This window comes from Lytechinus pictus, chromosome 2 (assembly GCF_037042905.1).
Source record: "Lytechinus pictus isolate F3 Inbred chromosome 2, Lp3.0, whole genome shotgun sequence".
Lineage (NCBI taxonomy): Eukaryota > Metazoa > Echinodermata > Echinoidea > Temnopleuroida > Toxopneustidae > Lytechinus > Lytechinus pictus.
In genome coordinates this window covers 70,545,180-70,567,901 of record NC_087246.1, presented here as the reverse complement: position 1 = coordinate 70,567,901, position 22,722 = coordinate 70,545,180, and the positions used below count along the sequence as shown (strand labels likewise).

The window sequence follows — 22,722 nt, the reverse complement described above, 5'->3', positions numbered from 1 at the left end:
TCCCCCTGTCCCCCCCCCCCCTTGGGATTTCCGCCCATGGTAGCGGTTATTTTGAATGCCAAAATACAGTATTTATCACGTACATGGCAGAAGAAATGCTATAATTTATAAAAATTATGTTTTCAAATTTTTACTCATACAACAGGATTGGATTTCATAGTCAAGCGAATCCAGATTCTTACAAAATTGTATGTCCTCGTTTACATTGTAGATAATACTTTTACGGCCTATAGGGGCCATGTTGAATTTCACAATACAGCATTTATCTCATGCATGATAAAATAAATGATATGTCTCGCTATAGAAAACATGTTTTCAGACAATATTTTACTCGTGGATCACACCTACATGCATTTTATGTTTCTTACTCTTGTGAAAATTATTTTTTCCATTCGCATTGTATATAATAAATGTAGGGCATATGGCGGCCATTTTGAATTTCAAAATACATGCAGTATTTCTCACATATATGGCATATTAAATAATATATTTCGTTAACAATTGTGTTTTTAGTCAGTATTCCACTCCTTTATTTTCATAATATGCATTTTAGTGCTCACTCTTGTGAAATTTTTGGCCCCCGATTGTCATTGTACAGTACTGGGCCAGTGGCGGCTATTTCAAATATCAAAATACAGCAAATTTCCCATACATGACATAATTAATGATATATTTTTCGTTCATTTAGTAATGATGATTTGCATACGTACGGCATTACTTCGTTCATATAATCGATTTCTTGCAGTTTACTGCTCATTTTTGTGAAAATTAGTTTTCCCTTTTCTAATTGTACATAATAGAGCATACAGGGGCCTATGGCGGCCATTTTGATTATCCAGAAAATAAATATTCATTGTCAAAAATATTTTTTTCAGAGAGTATTTCTCTCCTGCCTCACAATTTCATACATTTTATAGCCAATGTGTGGGCAACTTTATGGTTTTCATGGGTAATTTGCATATTTTGGCGGCCATGTTGGATTTTGTCAATTTGCGGAAAATGCTCAAGGTTACACGAGTGGTCATCATTCAGATTCGTAATCAGCACCCTCGAATTGACAAGAAACCATAAAAAATATTGTCCTATACCATATGAAAAAACAAGGTTTAGTCAATTTTCTATGGGGCCCATCCTGGACTGTATCAGTTCATAAATTTGATCCCTTCATAGCTTTCTTCATAAATGGCAATTTATTTTTAAAATGAACTGGCTACGATGCCCTTCTCTGGTCAGATATGAAATGTCAGATGTATTCTATCCAATGGTAGTAAACATTCGACCCTCTAACTTCACGTTTATTTTTTATGAATTTTCAAGTGCCATTTTAACACACAAGTCTATGGGGGAATGTTTTACGCGCGTGACACCCTAACTCTGAGCCATTACTTCAATAGCGCCATCATAAAGTTATCTAACCATTTTTTCCCTCTTTCGTAATGCATTTGCACATTACCCACAATGCAAGTAAATTAAAAAGCTTAAAATTGAAGCTGTGTTTCAAATGTTAACAAAAAAACTGGACAAATATATATGAAAATAACGATATACATGACAAATATTTTTTTTTATTTCTTCTTTGTTTTCCACAACCATTGTATTTTTTTGTCGAACTTCTACGACAGGCAATTAGGGGTAGGCCTATACGATATACGGTAAACGCAGGTCAATTACGAAAATTCACAGGAACCATGGCTGCCGTGTTTCGGAAGACGTCCGCACTTTTGCGAGTGAATTCTGGTATTTTGTGTCCCAAGGTGGGTATTTACAACAATCTAATGTCTTTTTGCTATTTGTATACTTTTTCGATCATTTTTGTTGCTCTGCAATATATGTTTTGGCCTTATCGTTAAATTTGTCACCTCTTTTCTACGTCTATTTTCTTGACCTGCGGCCCGGCAATTCATGACTTGGAAATGGCATGCCCGGCACCGGCAGGCCGCAGCTCATGTTAACGTTAGCTTAAGTTAGAGTAGACAGGAATAACCGTCGTTTCTGGGGATTTATTCAACAATTTCTGACATTTTACTGTAATCCCCATTTACCGACGGTAGGGTGTACGTGTGGGCTCGCATGTGTTCTCATTCCCTCCCTTTTGTCAATTCACAGTCCAAAGTTTGATGTAATTTTAGTACACATCGAATTTACAATCTAAGGATGTATAAACAACAAACTTTTAAAATTTAATATTTTAATATTTAAATACATTAAACGATATAGATGAAAAAGGCATGAAAAATATACTTTACCGATGTTTAATTGGGTTGAACACGATAAAAATGGTCAAAATGGCAGCCAAACTACAAAATATTTACAAACGAACGTCAACAATCACGAATGTGATATCGATATTGCTTTCGATATTATACGATCTGCTCCATATGCGATCGAAACCGAAGATAAACGATACTAGTTATACTAGTACTAGTACTAGTTATAATTGCGATATATCGATTCGAGACATTAAGTTAATAACGATAATGACGTCATTCAACTTTCAAGATGGCAACTTGCAAGAAAAACCATCAGGTCAGGTGAAAATGTCTTAGATGACAGATTTCTCAATCATCCAGAGGATTTTTTTCAATAACTCCGGCCCAAGGTATGCAATTACTTAATTTATTTATATTTCCCTGATAATGGAAGCCATGAAACTTTCAATTTTGCTTAAAAAACAGTTTTAAATCGCGATCTATAAAACGCTAGTTCACTGTACGTTGGCTGTAGGTACGGGGCCCCACCCCCTTCAGTCTATGTATGGTGAGTGGAGCCAACGTAGTTCAGCGGAACAACCAAAATACAGAGACTGAAGCTTTTGGTCTAAAGTTAGAGTAGACTACCGCCGTACCTCAGCGATGTTCGTGCAGGCTCCCAGTCAGCCGGCAAGCCCTCAAAAAGAAGCTTCTTTTAAATTTATCTAAGTGATATTCATGACTAGAGACGTAGAGTGTTTTTGCATTGTAAATGAGCATAATAAGCTTTACTACCTTTAGAATATTGAGGCTTTAAAAATGTGTTTTTTACAATTTTTCATCATCATTAAGACATTTATTTCTAATAAAGTTAGAATTCAAGTTCTCTGTGGAAGGATGTTGCAAAATTGTGAGCATATGAATGATTATGAAATTATTTTCTGGTGCGCGCGTTCGGCGGCCGGTCGGTAATACAATCACTCACTATATTAATAGGGAAAACTTTTGATCTAAAACATGAAACAAAATAATTATTTTCATGCAACAAAAGTTGTTTTTACAGTTGCACTTAATTTCTGTTTGGCCCAAATGATTTTATCTCGGGTACTAGTAAAGCCAAGGTAAAGCTTAGAATTTAGATCTTCAGCTTTATCATTGATAAAGCTGAAGATCTAAATTCTAACTTAAAATCTAAGCTTTACCTTGGCTTTAGTACCCGAGATTCTGGAAGAATGCTGGTGATCCCAGCAGTCGTGCTTCCAGTTCAAGTCCTCCATCCTTCTCGTTAGTTTGGTATCTTCATAGCACTAGCAGTCTAGCTCGGAAATCTACACCGTCCTGGACATTACATCATACTAGGGTGAGCAGTACCACTGCGCTGGTCTGCCCACACCTTGTCTAGCCTTATTTTGAAACTGTTCACCGTCTGAGCTGTGCCTGTGACTGAGTGTGACTACCCCGGGGGGGGGGGGGGGGGGGCACTCGACCAAAAAAGTGGTAGGGGTGTGCCGCGGGCGAGACAAAAAACGGGGGCCTTGGAGCGGGCTTATTGTAAAAAGGAGGGTCCTCGAAACGGGCTTCGGAACTACAAATGTTTGTGAAAACGGGGGTCCTTGGAACGGGTCGCCTGCGCGCGTGTGCATTCCAATGGAACGGGCATACATGCATGCAGCTAGCACGGCGCCGGCTGCGCTAGCGCAGAGGCGATGGTCGGACAGCGCTGTCCGGCCGCTTTTTACAAAAATTGCGGCTCATCGTAGCAGATCAATGCAACCGGAAAGGCGTAACGGAAAATATGCGAAGCTTTGGAGCGGATATCTTTCTTCTTTTTTCTCGATAAGAAGAAAATGCCATGCTTTGGAGCGGCTTTCTTTATTCTTTTTCTCAATAAGACAAAAATGCTATGCCTTGGAACGGAAATTTGAGTGTAAAAATGGGGGTCCCCTCCGCGGCACATACCCACTATGCATTATATACTGAGTGCCCCCCCCCCCCCCCCCCCCCCCCCCCCGGGTGACTACCTCTTCGGGCAGCGAATTCCAGTCATTCCAGCTTTGATATCATCACCTGATGATTATAAGTTTTATAACGAGATATTTTAGATGGGTCAGCAGCCAGCTATGCATAGGCCAAGTACATTTAGCAGCTCAAAAAATAGAATACTGCGCTCTGATTGGTCATAGAGACCACACACCCATGCCTGGGCCTCGGCTAGCCTGGAGGCGTCTTGGGAGTAGAAATTATTTACTACGTACGCTTACTCCCAATGACGCCTGGCACGGGAAGGCATTGGGCCACACGAAGGAGATTTTTTGGAGAAAACAATGTTGCTCCAAAATACTTGATTTGTTTAACTTGCTAGCCACACACTTATGTACATGGACAACAAGTTCAAATCCCCCCATTACGTACATTTATTTATACTTAAAAACGATAAATATTAAGAAAAATTATATAAGAAGATGAGCAGATACTCACCGATGATCTTGTCGCCATTTTCCTTCTTTGTTCGTAGCCTAGTTACAAGACACGTATAAGATCGGGCGACGATATCATGAGCAGTGCCAATTTAAAAAAAATAAAAAAATCAATCGGCTGATGAATATCGTGAATTGTAAAATACTTGCATTAGCTAATAAATATTTATTGGCTAATGCAAGTATTTCACAATTCACGATATTCATCAGTCGATTGATTTTTTTTTTCGGGGGCTCCATTTTAAATTTTTTGTCAAATTTTGGGGGCTCCATTTCTACCTTTCGGGGGCTACTTTTTGCATGTCGGGGGCTCTTTTTGAATGCTACTTTTTTGTATTTTGAGGAATACCTGTTCACTTATTAATGAATTATTACTTTTTGTTTAATATTTTTTAAGTTATTTTTTTCATGCTTAGAATCTTGGGTGTGTGTGTGTGGGTGGGTGTGTGTGTGTGGGTGTGACTTTGAGTTGGACTTGGATATAAATGAATTCAATATCTAATTTCTACTCCGTCTATTCCAGTACGATACCCCGTACTCGGCCATGTACATGTAATAAAGCCCCACATACCTAGCCAGGCGGCTTCTAGAGAGTAAAAATCATTTACTAACGTAAGCTCACTCTCATACGAAGCCAGGCCTTCTATCTCATAGACCCACACAAACAAGCCAAAACCTGAAACTTTCACCCCCGAGATTTCTACTTTCCTTCTAAAAGATCTAGACCTAAATCATGTACATGGGATAAAACTTCATTTCCGACATTTCTACGCTCTCGTTGTTATTTTTAAACAAGAATTCATCCAAAAAAATGAAAAAATATTGTGAAAAGACGGAAGAGACTTGCCCGATGTTTACGCCGCCATCTTGTTTCTTATTGTACTTCCCCATCGTTACGCGACGCTCGCGTCCGTAACGTTGGGGAAGTACAATAAGTATGAGAGTGACCTTACGTTAGTAAATGATTTTTACTCTCTAGAAGCCGCCTGGCTACACATACCCTAACTTTTTGTGAAGTTCTTTGAAAACGCAGATCTCCATGAAAATTGCATTTCTCTATGGGGGAGTCTAAATTTGGTGAGAATGTATTTGTTAAGAACATAAATATACATGACAATGAAGAAATCATCAAACTTTATTGGCAGTTTTGAATAATATACCTGAAATGTAAACTCTGTTTGAAACAGAAAATCACCATCATTGAGGCCTTTACTGAGCGAATTGTCCCCCAGAGCTCTGGCAGAGAGACAGAGCTCAGACTGGCTAGCTAATACAAGCGCCAATGCGTGCGCCTGCCGCCGGCCTTGCAAAATAGATGGAGCTTTGTTTGATGATTTATTGTCTGATATTTACCACATCCCCGAAAAAAATAAAACAAATGATTGTTAAGTTATGATTAATAAATAAGGTAAGTTATTTTGGATGTTAATAGGCCGTTTTGAAAAGCAAAGCCAAATGACAACTCACCAATGATAGGTTACTAGACTCTGGGATTTATTTCCTGTGTAATTCGAATTATTTTTTCACAGAATTGTGATATCTGTAGGGGAAACATGTGCATTAGAAATTGCACATGGTGGTAGTCATAATGGACCCCTATACATGGAACTGTTTCCCGACTGTCGCGTTGATTTTTTTTCCATACCTGGTACCATGTGTGTGGAAATACGTGGTACAGAAAAAAAGACGCAACTTCGGAATTTGAAACTGCGCTCCTCGCTATTGTCAAGGCTTGTTCATGATTTTGATTGTGGATTTTGGATGATTTTTAAATGGTAAGCGGAGCTCGAGCATATGGCGCTAGTGGGTCGTTGAGTTGTTATCACTCGGCAATAATTTCGGGGGCGACATTCAGATTTTATGTCGCCCCCGAAAGCATGATTTTGGTTGATTTCGAGGGTGACTTTAGGCATTTCCGGGATGAATTCGCCCGCCGCCCCCGTGTATTTTTTTCACTGGTACCGATGGTGACATTTTTTACGCGAGATATGGTGATTAAGGTAAGAAAATTTAACTTTTAATTTGAGATATTGCCCATGTCGCCGGATGACTTTGTAGTGTGGGAGAGAGTTAGTGAATATGTACTGTAAATGTTTAGAGTGTGGTGGTGAATTTAGTGGAATATTCCTGAGTCTGCTGAACGGCCGCACACCAACCCCGGCTGCGCACAGATGCAGTAACTCTTGTAGTAAATTTGAAAAATAATTAAGAGCACGAGCGTTAACTTACCCAGTCTGTTATCATCGCCATCTTGCCGTCTTTGTTATGGATACCTAGATACCTCACGCGTGTATAGAGGGCGACAATATCATGAGCAGTGCCAACTTAGATTGAAAAAAATACTGCATCGGCCGATAAATGTCATGAATCATAAAATGCTTGCATCGGTCGATAAATATCATAAAGCTGAACCAAAGATTGTGGGTTCGAGTCCACCCCGGTTGATGAATGAAGCCAGTGCATTGTGTGTAAACGTCTCTCCCATATTTCATAAATGCAAGCTATGTTACAGTGGAAAACACTTCATCCCTCGGATAGGACGTTAATTGGAGGCCTGTGTAGAGGAGAGTCACTACCTTTGCACGTTAAGAACCCACTGCACTATTTGTATAAGAGTAGGGGGAAACCCCGGTGTAGTGGTTCACCTGCACTCCCCATAATCAGTTATATCGGGAGGAGAGACCTGCGGGTCACTGTGATTCAGTTCGCTTTTCGCCTCCCAGGCACAGGTGACGCCAAGCAAATAATAGTGCACATGAATTCTGGTAGTGAACCATACTCCATAATATTTTGTTCTTTACAGGCACAGCTGAGTGGATTTGCTCACATGTCCAGGTCAAAAAAGGCTGTAAGTATCACAAATTCTATTTCAAAAATGTATTTGTTTATGTTTCTAAAAAGATGGAATTGGCTTATTATGTACCCTTCATGTGTTTCTCTGCTTTTCGTTGTGGGCAGGTCCAAGCTATTTGTTCCCAAGGAGGTGAATTTTTTTAATTTGTACAAATGACTTGATATGTAGGTACCAAAAGAAAGCTAAAACATTGAAATTTTATAATCTGAACAAAAAATGTAGTTAACTACATAGACAGTGATAAACACCTAAACTTGCATATATTATCATTCCTGGTAACGCATGGGATGGAAAAATACTACAAATTTTGATATATTTCAAATGTTTTCAGTGTACATGTATATAAGGAATGTAGTGCAGAGACATATAGTCTAGAGAATCAGTTATTATCTGTTCAATGATTTTCAGTTTGGTGGCTCATTGCATTATCTTTCTAGTACTTGTAGGCTACAAGTACTAGAAAGATGATGGCACTTTTTAAAAATCACCTGATTTTAAGAACCCATGTTTTCTACGGTAAGTCACATAGCTTCAGGCCGGTATTCTAGTACAGTATTTGTGCGTTCACTGGTAGGCCTATCGGGTTCAAAAGGTAAATACTAGGGGGTGTTCCACAAAGATTTAAGTATGACTTTAGAGTCGCACAAGTTTATGCTACTGTATGGCAATCTTATTGAAACACAGTAGTGTGCCTCCTCTTGGCATGATCTGATCTATGGAGTCATGCCCTTTATAAACTATGCAACTAGGCATTTAATACCGGGTAAGTCATACTTAAATCTTTGTGAAACACATCCCCAGTTGTGGAAACAGTCTCATAATGATTTCAAACAGAATCCAATAAAATTTCTACCAAAGTGTTTGTATGTATCTACATGTAATACATGTGCCAAATGGCTCTGGAAGAAAATTTGTAATTGCTGAGAAGTTAACGAAATAACCATGGAATTCCATCAAATGTTGGGTATTTTTCAAAGCAATATTAATACACTGTCCCACGTACATGTGTGCTTTCCTGTGTTAGTGATAATCAGAATTGTTGGTTTTCAGCTAAGATTTAATTATTTTACAAAGATAAGTTTATTAATCAATCAATCAGATGTAGATCAATGATACTTTTGTGTTTGTAAATCTTTATTCAGTTGACTGTCATGAAAAATTTGCTGAAACTACTTTCTTTTTACCTTTAAACCAAGTTTTGCATTATTGAAATGTAAGAAAAGAATTCATAATGAAATAAGGAATTTAATATTGAGTGTGTGATCTCGGCAGTTCGTCCTCACATATAGACAAGCAAATTCTTTTTACTTACTTTACATTTTTGGACCACATACTAAGCCAAGAACGTGACTTTGTTCGAAAAGTGTCCTCATACTGGGTGGAATAACAAGTAGTGGGTTTATAATTTTTATAAATTGCAACGAGTTTTACAACTGGAAATGCTCAGAATTTTTTTAACATTGCACATCTTTGACAAATTTACCAAAATTAGTGTTACTCGTGTTACACGTTACTTATGTTACATATTTAACATGATTCATTGCCGTGCTTCTGACCATGAATATTTGCTTGAAAGTACATTTAGATGTTATTAACTATTAAAATTATTTTAGGCATACAGTTTTGTTATTGTTAACCTCTTTTCTCAAGTGTTACTCTATAGCCCATTTTAAATGGCTTATCATCAACATTGTAAAGCATAATTACCACGCATACATACAGTGAATGATGTCAATGTTAGTTATGGTACATGCATGAAGCTAATAGCTTCATGGTACATGCGTTGTGCAAGTGATGTGGAGAGAAAAATATTCTCCTTTAATTCTATTCTCTTTAAAATTAAATTACTGACTCAGGAGACACTTGAATTTTATTTAGTCAGTCCTTTAAAGATTTTGATAATCGTGAAGTAACATTACAACTGGCAGAATAAACTTAAAAGAAATATTATCCCTAGACTCCACAGTCCACACCACATTTATGTGCAACCTGATCCAACCGAACCTAACACATAACTTACAGGTCAAGTCTACCCCAGAAAAAAGTTGATTTGAATAAATATTAACTCCTCAAAAAAAGTTTGGAAATCTGACTTTGATTGATAATCCCTCCTCCGTTTTAGTAAATATCAATGTGTAATTAATATCAATAAAAAGAGCATTCAATTCTCTTTAAAATGAAACCCTACATGATATGATCATGGTTCACATGGAGGTGCAGTGGCTTGAAATGTGGGGCAAGGTCAAAATTCAAAAGTTGCAAAATGACACAATATTGAAAGTCACTGTTCTTTTTTCAGTGGTGATAACATGGAGTCAAATACACCTCTGCACAAGCAAAAACATAACAAACAAAGATGCATGAGTATTTAAAACCACGACTCAAAACAATGTTATCTCACAGTACCATCACTACAGAAGCAGGGGCTTGATTTGAATGGATTTTCATCTCTATTGACACAGACAAAAGAATCATGTTCTGTATTGACCCATCATGACTATTTCTGCTCGTTTTGCAGCTTTTCAATTCAGACCTCATCCACTCACTTTTGAATCCTGCTCTTTTCGTGATGGCATGATCATAACAAGCATGGTATCATTTTAAAGAGAATTAAATGATCTTTTGAATGATATCAAAGTCTTCAAAGATGCATTGTGTAAAATTGGGAGTTAGGAGAAATTAATGGTCAAATTTCAGATTTCCCGACCTTTTTTTCTTGTTTTGCAGCTTTTTAATTCATACCTCATCCAACACTTTTGAATCCTGCTCTTTTCGTGATGGCATGATCATAACAAGCATGGTATCATTTTTAAGAGAATTAAATGGATTTTTGAAAGATGTGAAATATGCATCGTGTAAAATTGGGAGTTGGGAGAAATTAATGGCCAAACACATAGAAATTTCCAAACTTTTTTTGAGGGGTTTAGAAAAATCAAACAAGAATAATGCTGAAAACTTCATCAAAATCGGATGTAAAATAAGAAAGTTATGACATTTTAAAGTTTCCCTTATTTTTCACAAATTAATTATACAATTCAGTGATATGCAAATGAGAGAGTCGATGATGTGACTCACTATTTCTTTTGTTTTATATTGTTTGAATTATACAATGTTTCAATTTTTACGGATTTGACAAATATGACCCTCTTGTTTGAACCACAAAATGTTAAAACAATAGAATTCCACATGTTCAGAAAGGAATGAAACTTTGTTCCACATGGCAATGAGGTGGAAATTAAAATATTTCATATTTAATATACTGGGTGATAAAATACAAAAGAAATAGTGTGTGAGTGATGTCATCGGTCTTCTCATTGGCATACTGACCAGGATGTGCATAACTGTTTAGTGACATTAAGCAAAACTTAAAAATGACATAAGTTTCTTATTTTGAATCAGATATTGATGAAATTTTCAGTGTTATGCTTGTTTCATTTTTCTCTTTCTATTCAAAGTAGCTTTTTGTTGGGAGGACTTGTCCTTTAAACAGTGTATGTTTCTCTTTCATGAAATCCCATAAATGAATTACATGAATGTCAAGCAAACCTATCTGATGATATAAGTTAATGTGCTTGCTTAAAGATTCAGGGAGCAGAATTATGTGTTAAAAAGATAATACTCTATTGCATTACAAGGTTAAAGAAATTATCATATTTCCCTTCCCCCTAAAAAAAAAAGGCAAATTGTGAAAACAGAAATTGCCAACTTTAACAAATTAAAATGAAATGAAGAAAATGTATTTTGTTATGCTTTTATCCATCTGTAAGATCCAGGCTAATAATTTATTTTAACTCAAGAAATTATTTCTAGTACATGAAGCAACGCACCAATGTTAAGAATTGTTGGTATTCAAACATTTGGCCAATATGCAAATCATGTAGACTCTTACTACCAAAGATACATGTACAAATTTATTCATCTTCATTGATGAAAAGTTTTAGAAAGGCTGAAAACTGAACAGTAAACTTGAAATGGGCAACAAATATTAGCTACATCTGGTTTATCTAGGTTAATTGTAAAAGAATGTACATGTCCATAGTTGCAGCAAACAATTATTTAACAAAAAAGTCTTTAAAGTCAAGGTTGATTGTTATTCTATTATCATAGATCTAGATATGCTGCAATAATATAAAATAAGTTGTGAAATCATGAAATCTTAGCTGAAAACTGACAATACAACTTTATGATCACTAAAAAACACATTTGATGGAATTTATTTTGCTCATTTCTCAGCAATTACACATTTTCTTCAAGAGCCATTTGACACATTTTTTGTTATTTATATAATATACAAACACTTGGGTGGTCATTTAATTTGATTCTTATCAAACTAATTATGTGATTGTTACCACAACTGGCAAATTTCTCTTTTATGACAGTAATGACCACTTCAATTAAGGTCATTAATGGACCAAACTCTTTGTTTTTACCCCTTAGTCACACAGTAATAGGGTACTGTACCATAGCCTGTGAAAAAAATATCAATATCACAATTTTATGTTACTCACGTTATACCATCATTACTCATGTTACATTTTTGGGACCTCATTTATTGTAATACTACTTTTTTTCTTATCAGGTACAAAGAGTATTCATTAGCAAATTTTGAATGGAAGGGAATATTAAAAAATAAAACTTTTTCAGTTTTTGTCTCGCCTGCATAGCAGAGCAAGACTATAGGCGCCGCTTTTCCGACGGCGGCGGCGTCAACATCAAATCTTAACCTAAGGTTAAGTTTTTGAAATGACATCATAACTTAGAAAGTATATGGACCTAGTTCATGAAACTTAGGCATAAGGTTAATCAAGTATTAGTGAACATTCTGCTCGAGTTTCAGGTCATGTGACCAAGGTCAAAGGTCATTTAGGGTCAATGAACTTTGGCCAAGTTGGGGGTAATTGTTAAATTACCATCCTAACTCTGAAAGTTTATGGATCTAGTTCATAAAACCTGGACATAAGAGTAATCAAGTATCAATGAATATCCTGTACGAGTTTCAGGTCACATGACCATGGTCAAAGATCATTAAAGGTCAATTAACTTTGGCCGTGTTGGGGGTATTTGTTGAATTACCATCCTAACTCTGAAAGTAAATGGATCTAGTTCATAAAACTTGGACATAAGAGTAATCAAGAATCACTGAACATCCCTTGTGAGTTTCAGGTCACAAAACCAAGTCAAAGTTCAGTTAAGGTCAATAAACTTAGGCCATGTTGGGGTAATTGTTGAAGTGCCATCATAACTTTGAAAGTTTATGGATAGAGTGAATGAAATGTGGACATGGGTGTAGTTGACAGTCTTAAGTCTCCGTTCAAATGTCATTTATGGTCAATGAACGTGGTATTATGTCATTATATATGAATGATGTTTTTGTGAATGATTATTTTATAGTAGTTTTCAAAGTTAGCACTGCTGCTATATTAAATTGTGTAATGCAGGCGAGACTGCCAGAGGCGTTCCACTTGTTTTTTTACTTATGTTTCATTGGTCTCGCGTGATATTTCTGAAACGCAAAAAGATAGCACCGCGAAACTTAATGACTTTTTCGCGCAAGTTTTGAGACCAAATTCGCGACATACGGGTATAGCATCGGAATGTCACGGGACTTTTTACAAGACAATGTCATGCCGAAAATGGCTCATTTTATACTTTGTGTACAAAGTCTATGGGAGATGAAATTTATAAAAGGGTGATTATTTTTCATTCTAATTGGTCTGCTTAGTTAATTTAAGGGTTAATTTAGTTGTTGAATAGTCCGTAATAATTTCCATTGAAAAAAAAAACAATGAAAAACAAAATATGAAAAAACAAGAAATACATAATAAGAAATTCTATTAAAAAAAAAAACGTTAGGAAAAAATTGACTTATGCAATTTTTCTATGTGGAAACCTTAAAATTAGATTACAAAGATGACATTTGCAGAAAAAAAATTGGAGTGTAATTGGGTGTTGAATATGCAAATATTGTTTTTCACTCATAAATTTGCATATTTTATTCATAATAAGTCAAAGAAAAAAATTCAGAATTTTTTTAAATACTGGGTTGTATTTTATGTGGTGAAGAATGTTCGTGCCAAATTTCGGCTTGCTCACTCAAACGGCAGCCGAGATCAGAAGGGGGGCCATCATGCCCCCTCTCCCAGTCCTCACATGGACCTATCACAAATTGACATTCAACGAATCACCTCCTTTCGGCCGAAGACCGTCACCGCTAATCCTTTTATAAACAGCGCTGGCAGCTGACGCCCATCAAGCTGGTCGTAAAACACGCTATCACTGATGGACAGCGGAAATCAATTGTACGCTGCTCTTATTGTGATGTTGTTCGTTCACTTTATCAAAAGCAACGCACAGCAGCGAACGTTAGCACTATGAAAATGATTGCAGAAACAATAAAATAGGCGTGCATAAACATATTTTTTACGTACATCGCAAACAACTGCACATGATATGCATTGACATCGCCGTGCAGATCAGTATATCTACAGCAAAAAAGCAGTTGAAATTTGAGGGAGAAATGTGCGGAAAACGTTCAAAATGCATCTTTTTCGGACAGTATTGATATCGATAGTAGCGCTTACCTTCGGTCAGAAGTTGATTTTCATTTGGGAATAAAATTCCACAGGATTGATGAAATTTAACGGGATTTTTTTTTATGGTCAGACGACAATCGCACATTATAGACAGCCTAAAATAATGTACTGAAAAACCGGATATGAATTGCGCATTGCATTCTAGGTAATGTAGGGACTTTCCCTATTGGCAATCGGGGCTAAAACATGACCGTCTTTGGTCGAAATAGGGCCAGTGATCGATCGGTGACGATCAATGGCCGAAAGGAGCTTGTGTAAACAATCGCCCCAGGAGGTCGTCGTAAAAACCGCGTAAGGAGAAAGTTAAGGGTTAGACAGCGATTTTGACAGCTGGAAACAGGTGGTGGTCATAAAATGCTCTCGTTGAATGTCCATTCATAATAGGTCCATGGTCCTCACATCTCAAATAGCCTAGTCCTTTTAGGGTTAGGTTAAGTGGTGGGTGGCATGCTTTTTTACCCACTCATGGGAATGGAAGACATTTTTGTGTCTTTGGCAACTCCAAACCAATGCTCCATACATTCTAAAAATCAACTAAACAACTGCTAACCATTCTTTAATTATTATTTTTAATTCAAATGAATTCTTTAGGTAAAATTTTTACTGTTTTTCTCAGCTAAGCCTGTTTAGTCTCAGGCAATTTCTGTAATATTCCCAATGAAAACACACAATTACCTGGTTTTAATCCATGGTATGGTAGCCATTGCTTTACCAGTATTTCTTTCCCTTTATATCAGGCACTGGTAACCCTAGGTGCATTAACAGCAGGCGGTGCTGGGTTGGTGTCTGCTCTTCATATATCAGTCAGTGCAGAGGAATATGAATTACATCCACCCAATCTTCAATGGCCTCATAGTGGAATCTTCAGCACATTTGATCATGCTAGGTTGGTAACATTTCCTATTTAGAAAAATAACAAAAATTAGTAGATTAAGTAGCAAACTGTAGGAGAGAGAAGCCATGAGAATCCTCTGGAAAAATATTGAAAAGGGAATATATGCCTTTGGAGGGTTTTAGTAGGTTAACAAGCAAAGAAAAATGTTTCAATTAGAATGAGCAGTTTTTCTACTGAAACCCACCAGCCTGCTTTGATTTGCTGTTGATACAAATGTTTAACTTGTTATTAAAGCAATATAATCTTGACTTTGACGAGTGACTTGTACTAGCAATTACAAATCATTAGATTGCATCAATAAATAGATGTTTTTCTATTTGTAAAGTAGCCCATTTACTAGTAAGTAGCACTTGGTTTCCTGATTGAATATTAAAAGTGCATAGCATGGAGAACAGTTTTAAGTTGCTCAGTCCAGAAAGAGTTGCAGTGTTGAAATTACCTTTTATTTTTAGGGAGCCATTTTTCATTTTACCAGAGCCATTTTCAGTTTTCGAGAGCCATTTTTTTTTCATGATTCAGTGCATGGTTTTGCATCGCAGTTTGTCCTGCTTGTTTACAATTTAATGTTAAACATTGTTTATTTAATTGCTATTTATTTTTCCTTCATTGTTATTAAAGGTCAATTCCACCCCAGGAAAATGCTGACTTGAATAAATAGAGAAAAATCAAACTAGCATAGTGCTGAAAATTTCATCAAAATCGGATGTAAAATAAGAAAGTTATGACATTTTAAAGTTTCCCTTATTTTTCACAAAACAGTGATATGCACAACTAGGTGACTCAGTCGATGATGTCCATCACTCACTATTTCTTTTTTTTTTTTTTTTTTGTATTCTACATTTCATTTTTTATAGATTTGACAATAAGGACCAACTTGACTGAACCATATAGTATTAAACAATGCCACATTTGCATACTAGCCAGGATGTGCATATAACTGTTTTGTGAAATTAAGTGAAACTTTAAAATGTCATAACTTTCTTATTTTACATCCCATTTTATGCTCAATGTAATGCTTGTTGGATTTTTCTCTTTTTATTCAAATCAACTTTTTGTTGGGGTGGACTTGTCCTTTAAATGTTAAATTATGATTTAATTTATTGTTGTTCATTTACATGTAGATCTAATGTTTATTGTTTTTATCTTGTACATTATAGTTCTTTTTTGTCTATCAAATCGAATAGGATGAAGTTTATCAGATTTGAACAGAATTTGTATTCAGAGGAATCCTTTTCATAATTATTTTTTGTCTCGCCCACCAGAGGTGAAGGCGAGACTTAGGGATCCAAATTTCGTCCGTCTGTCGTCCGTCCGGCACAAACCTTATGACATAACTCCACAAACGTAAGTCACTTTTCAACCAAACTTGCATGGTAGATGGACTTCGGGGACCTGCATCTTATGCTGCAGTCGGAGGTCACATGGTAAGGTCAAAGGTCATTTTCAGGTCAACGTTAAAGTTTGCATGCAAGACTCTCTTATGACACCTAACTCTGCAACCGTAAGTCACTTTTCAACCAAACTTGGATGGTAGATGGACTTGGGGGACCTGCATGTTAGGCTGCAGTCGGAGGTCACATTGTAAGGTCAAAGGTCATTTTCAGGTCAACGTTAAAGTTTACTTGCAAGACTCTTATGACACCTAACTCCGCAACTGTAAGTTACTTTTCAACCAAACTTGGATGGTAGATGGACTTGGGGTACCTGCATGTAAGGCTGCAATTGGAGGTCACAAGGTAAGGTCAGAGGTCATTTTCAGGTCAACATCAAAGTTTACGTGTTATTTCATATTAGTCATTTCACAACAAAGTTTCGATACAATTCTGTTGCGTGCCCTCGCAAATCCCGATATTTCTGGTTATTTTCATAAGTGGGCGAGACACTAAATCGCTTTTGCCTTGTTGATAAAAACTCACTTGAAAATGATTTTATGAAATATTGAATGCATCACAGCCTGACAGCTAACGTCAACATGTCAACTATTTCTCAAGCTAAGCTATGCCTACGCGCAGCCACTGAACACGGCACAGCTCTCAGTCAATCATCACCGCAACACACAGCTCACAGTCAATCATCACCGCAACACAGGCGTGTATGAAACTGCATTTTAGTGCCAATACATGTATACACTCAGGCACTGACTGTTTTTCACCAAAAATCCCCACTGAAAATCCTAATTTCGGTCTTAAAATTGCGGGATCTGTACCAAATATCCAGAGCACCAAGTGGATTAGTTCAGATATAAGAAGTCGCTGAAAATTACTCTGAAAAAAAACAAACTGATTTTCTTCAGAGTTCACTATCTTATTTTCTTGCAGATTTAGGATGGTATCTTCAAAAGTAATCCAATAAAAAGGGAAATTTTTACTATCAAATTTACGGCAAGACCTGCCTGTGCCGCGCAGCATTTTGAAAAATATTACCCAGGATATCGAGAGTTTGAAACTCGTTACGCATTTTTCTGAAGCGCCGCGCGTGATTCTAAAAAATCCACTTAGTTATACGTCAGAGCGCGACAATCCATGAAAGTAAAAACTGCAGTTTCGCTGACCTGGCTGTCTGACTACTATGTAGTATGTACCGGTAGCTGTAAATGTTAGACTGGACATGCGCGGACGGGAGCGATCTACATGTTGGGAGTTGCTTGGTACTTGGCAGTTGGGAGAGCGATTTCAGTGCACACGAGGGTGGAAACCGCTTGTCGCTCTTGTCTATTTTCAACCCTGTTTACAAATATATATACAAATTTTCTGATATGTTTTGTCCATTGCTCAGTTTACGGAGAGGCTATCAGGTGTATAAAGAAGTGTGCTCAGCCTGTCACAGTATGCAGTATCTTGCTTTCCGTAACCTTGTAGGAGTAACACATACTGAAGCAGAAGCAAAGGCAATAGCTGAGGAGGTGAGATGAATCATACCTTTTTGTTTCTTGCATAGCAGAGCTAGACTCTTAGGTGCCGCTTTTTTATGGCGTTGGCGGCGTCAACATTGAAATCTCAACCGAAGGTTAAGTTTTTGTCTCGCCTGCGTAGCGGAGCGAGACATAGGTATCACTATTTCCGGCGGCGTCGTAAACAATTGTGTTGTACACCCAATAACTTTCTATAGCTTCGAGGTGGGATCACCAAATTCATACCAGAGGTCCAACTCCTGAAGGCACAGGTCAAGTTCGAATATGAGTCAAATTGGAATAAGGTCAAAGGTCAATGAACTTTCCATGACTGGCACTGTGCTGTGTTGTACACATAATAACTTTGTACACCCAATAACTTTCTATAGCTTCGAGGTGGGATCACCAAATTCATAACAGAGGTCCATCTCCTGAAGGCACAGGTCAAGTTCGAATATGAGTCAAATTGGAATAAGGTCAAAGGTCAATGAACTTTATATGACTGGCACTGTGCTGTGTTGTACACATAATAACTTTCTATATCTTCGAGGTGGGATCACCAAATTCATACCAGAGGTCCATCTCCTGAAGGCACAGGTCAAGTTCGAATATGAGTCGAATTTGAATAAGGTCAAAGGTCAATGAACTTTACATGACTGGCACTGTGCTGTGTTGTACACATAATAACTTTCTATATCTTCGAGGTGGGATCACCAAATTCATACCAGAGGTCCATCTCCTGAAGGCACAGGTCAAGTTTGAATGAGTCGAATTTGAATAAGGTCAAAGGTCAATGAACTTTCCATGACTGGCACTGTGCTGTGTTGTACACACAATAACTTTCTATAGCTTCAAGGTGAGATCGCCAAATTCATAACAGACGTCCATCTCTTGAAGGTACAGGTCAAGTTCGAATATGAGTCGAATTTGAATAAGGTCAAAGGCACTGTGCTGTGTTGTACACACAATAACTTTCTATAGTTTCAAGGTGAGATCGCCAAATTCATAACAGACGTCCATCTCTTGAAGGTGCAGGCCAAGTTCAAATGTGAGCCGAATTTGAATAAGGTCAAAGGTCAATGAACTTTCCATGACTGGCACTGTGCTGTGCTGTACACACAATAACTTTCTATATCTTCGAGTTAGGATTGCCAAATTCATACAAGAGGGCCATCTTTTGAAGGTGCAGGTCAAGTTCAAATGTGAGTTGAATTTGATCAAGGTCAAAGGTCAATGAACTTTCCATGACTGGCACTGTGCTTTGTTGTACACATAATAACTTTTTATATCTTCGAGGTAGGATTGCCAAATTCAAGCAAAAGGTCCATCTCTTGAAGATGCAGGTCAAGTTTGAATGTGAGTTGAATTTGATTAAGGTCAAAGGTCAATGAACTTTCCATGACAGGCACTGTGCTTTGTTGTACACACAATAACTTTCTATAGCTTCGAGGTGAGATCGCCAAATTCATAACTGAGGTCCATCTCTTGAAGGTGCAGGCCAAGTTCAAATGTGAGCCGAATTTGAATAAGGTCAAAGGTCAATGAACTTTCCATGACTGGCACTGTGCTGTGCTGTACACACAATAACTTTCTATATCTTCGAGTTAGGATTGCCAAATTCATACAAGAGGTCCATCTTTTGAAGGTGCAGGTCAAGTTCAAATGTGAGTTGAATTTGATTAAGGTCAAAGGTCAATGAACTTTCCATGACTGGCACTGTGCTTTGTTGTACACATAATAACTTTTTATATCTTAGAGTTAGGATTGCCAAATTCTAACAAAAGGTCCATCTCTTGAAGGTGCAGGTCAAGTTCGAATGTGAGTTGAATTTGATTAAGGTCAAAGGTCAATGAACTTTCCATGACTGGCACTGCTGTGTTGTACACACAATAACTTTCTATAGCTTCGAGGTGGGATCGCCAAACTCGTAATAGAGGTTCATCTAAGTCATATAGCATACATGTAGTTTTGACATGCAGTCTCTTCATGACTGCAATATGCAGGCGAGACAACGCTTGGCGTTTGCCTTGTTTAACTTTGAAATTATATGGATCTAGTTCATGAAACTTGGATATGAAGGTAATGAAGCATTTATACTCAATGAACATCCTTCCCAAGTTTCAGAACTCATGACCAAGGTCAAAGGTCTATTGGGGTCAATGAACTTTGGTATGTTGGGTGTATTAGTTGAATTACCATTGTAACTGAAAGGTTATGGATCTAGTTCATAAAACTTGGACATATTGGACATATGATTAATTATATAAAATATTAATTAGAAACCACTGAACACCCTGTGTGAGTTTCAAGTCACATGACCAAGGTCAAAAGTCATTTTGAGTCAATGAAATTTGATCATGTTGTGCCTTCAATATAAAAAAAACCTACATGTAACCAAGGTTAAAATTTTGAATTTCCTGAAAATTTTGACAGTATAAATCTGTATTTAAAAAATCATTTAAATTTAATGGTTATTAAGTATCAGTAAATGTATGAATGAAATTTCAGGTACCTAGGCAAACTAAAGGTCTGAGTCAATAAACTGATGTCAGCGTTGGGAAAAAATTACCAAATATTAAAGTTAACTAAAAAATAACTAAATATGTTAGGATTTGAATTTTTAAAATGATTTTGAAATTATCAGTGTAAAATTTGGGATATAATAGTTTACAGGCATCAGAAATTAGTATGATTTCAAGTATTAATTGTATTGTATTATAGTATTGTATTGTATCATATCATATTAAAGGCTCAGAAGCTAAGAATGTTGCAGTTCAGGTTACGAGCCTGGCCACCTTTGAGTACTCAAAGACCTGAGATGGGTTATGGTAAGGGTGTCACTAATGCTGCTGCTTCATAACTGCTTTAAAAATTCTTCTGACTATTCTGATTATAAACCATATAGATTCATCATTATTATGTGATATGATTTATTTTGCTATTCAGTACCAAATAGTTGATGGTCCTGATGAAGAAGGGGAGATGTTTGAGAGACCAGGCAAACTGTCAGATTATTTCCCAAAACCATATGCCAATGATGAGGCTGCTAGGGCTGCCAATGCTGGTAAGTTTCAATATTTTTTTTTTTTTCAAAGTTTTTTCTTTGATTGGCAGACATATATTGTGGGCCAAACAATCTTACTGCATCAGTTTTTAGCTCATCTGGCCCTTCGGGCCAGATGAGCTTATGCCGTGGCGTGGCGTCCGTTGTCTGTCGTCCGTCCACAATTTCAAAATGCTTCTTCTTCGCCATTTCAAGTCCGATTTCTATTCTGTTTGCTTAATATGATACCACTAGGTGGGGAATTCAAAACTTCTACACATAATTTTGAAACTCATTTAAATATGCTAATTTATGCGCTTTTTTCAAAATTCACAAAAAATGCTTCTTCATTTGTTGACCGATTTTGAATTGTTTGCTTCCATCTGGTAGAGCTTCATGAGGTTCACCAAACTTCTACACAGAATTTTGAAATTTTGACTAGAACAATTATGCTAATTTATGCAAAATTTATTCATAAATCACAGAAAATGCCTCTTATTTATTTGTTGACCAATTTTGATTTTTTTTTCTTCCATCTGGTACATGTGCATGAGGTTCACCAAAATTGTACAAACATTTTTTAAATTTTGTCTAGAAAATTATTTATGCTAATTTATGCAAAATTTATTCATCAATTGATCACACACAAAATTTTCTCCTTCATTTTTTGATCAATTTCAATTTTGTTTGCTTTATATGATAGCTCTGTGTGGTGATGCAAAATTTCAACACAGAATTTTGAAACTAATTAAATATGCTAATTTATTCATATATTTTCAAAACTCACAAAAAAATACTTATTTATTTGTTGATTGATTTTGATTATTTTCATTCCATCTGAGTGTACATGAGGTTCACCAAGGTTCTATACAGATTTTATAACTTTTGACTAGAAAATTATTTATGCTTAGCGATGCAAAATTTTATGACTTTTTTCTTTGAAGTCTCGCGCAACTTTTGAGACCAAATTCGGTTCATAGGGGTATAGCATCGTGACGTCACGTGACTTTTTACGAGATAATGTAAATTAAGAGAGCGCGAAGTTGGCTTAGTCCGTAAAGTGTCTGCCTGTCGAACCAAAGATAGTGGGTTAGAGTCCACTGCGGGCAGATGACTGAAGCCAGTGTGTTGTGCGTAAACATCTCTCCCCTGTTTCATAGATGCAGTCTATGTTACAGTGGAAAACACTCCGTCCCTCACTCAGATAGGACGTTAAATGGAGGCCCGTGTAGTGGAGAGTCAACGCCTTTGCACGTTAAGAACCCACTGCACTATTCAAATAAGAATAGGGGGAAACCCCGGTGTAGTGGTCCACCTGCAGTCCCCCAATCAGTTATATCGGGAGGAGAGACATGCGGGTCATAGTTCTGTTTGCCCGCCCTTCTTGGCGACCCAGATGGCTGGCTCTTCCAAGATGCGCCTTTGAATGTCTTTGACAGATATATGGCGCTATACATGTACAAACAAATGCTGTGCATCATCATCCTCATAATATCATGCCGAAAATGGTTCACTTTTATACTTTGTGTACAAAGTCTATGGGAGATGAAATTCAGAAAAGGGTGATAATTTTTCGTTCTAATTGGTCTGCTTAATCAATTTAGTATGTAGTTGTTAAATGGTCTGTAATAATTTCCATTGAAAAAACAATGAAAACAAAAGATGAAAAAACAAAGAAATACATAAGGAAAAAATTGGCTTTTGCAATTTTTCTTTGTGGAAATCTTAAAATTTGAGTACAAAGATGGCATCTGCAAAAAAAAAGAGAAAATTTGAAGTGA

At 36.8% G+C, this 22,722-nt stretch overlaps 1 protein-coding gene across 2 annotated transcripts in view; it reads left to right on the top strand.

Moving 5' to 3' along the window:
- The first annotated feature begins 1,432 nt into the window (after positions 1-1,432).
- The window catches only part of LOC129253711 (cytochrome c1, heme protein, mitochondrial-like), a 35,902-nt gene continuing 14,612 nt past the window's right edge, over positions 1,433-22,722 (top strand). Inside the window, exons 1-6 of one of the 2 annotated variants that reach the window (XM_064095554.1) lie at positions 1,433-1,460; positions 1,623-1,754; positions 7,470-7,514; positions 14,851-14,999; positions 17,784-17,910; positions 20,845-20,962. In XM_064095554.1, coding sequence (XP_063951624.1) covers positions 1,437-1,460; positions 1,623-1,754; positions 7,470-7,514; positions 14,851-14,999; positions 17,784-17,910; positions 20,845-20,962 — 595 coding nt within the window. In that variant the 5' untranslated portion in view covers positions 1,433-1,436. Of the gene's footprint in view, positions 1,461-1,576; positions 1,755-7,469; positions 7,515-14,850; positions 15,000-17,783; positions 17,911-20,844; positions 20,963-22,722 lie in introns of those variants that run through there. The other variant, XM_054892126.2, reaches the window with a different exon arrangement.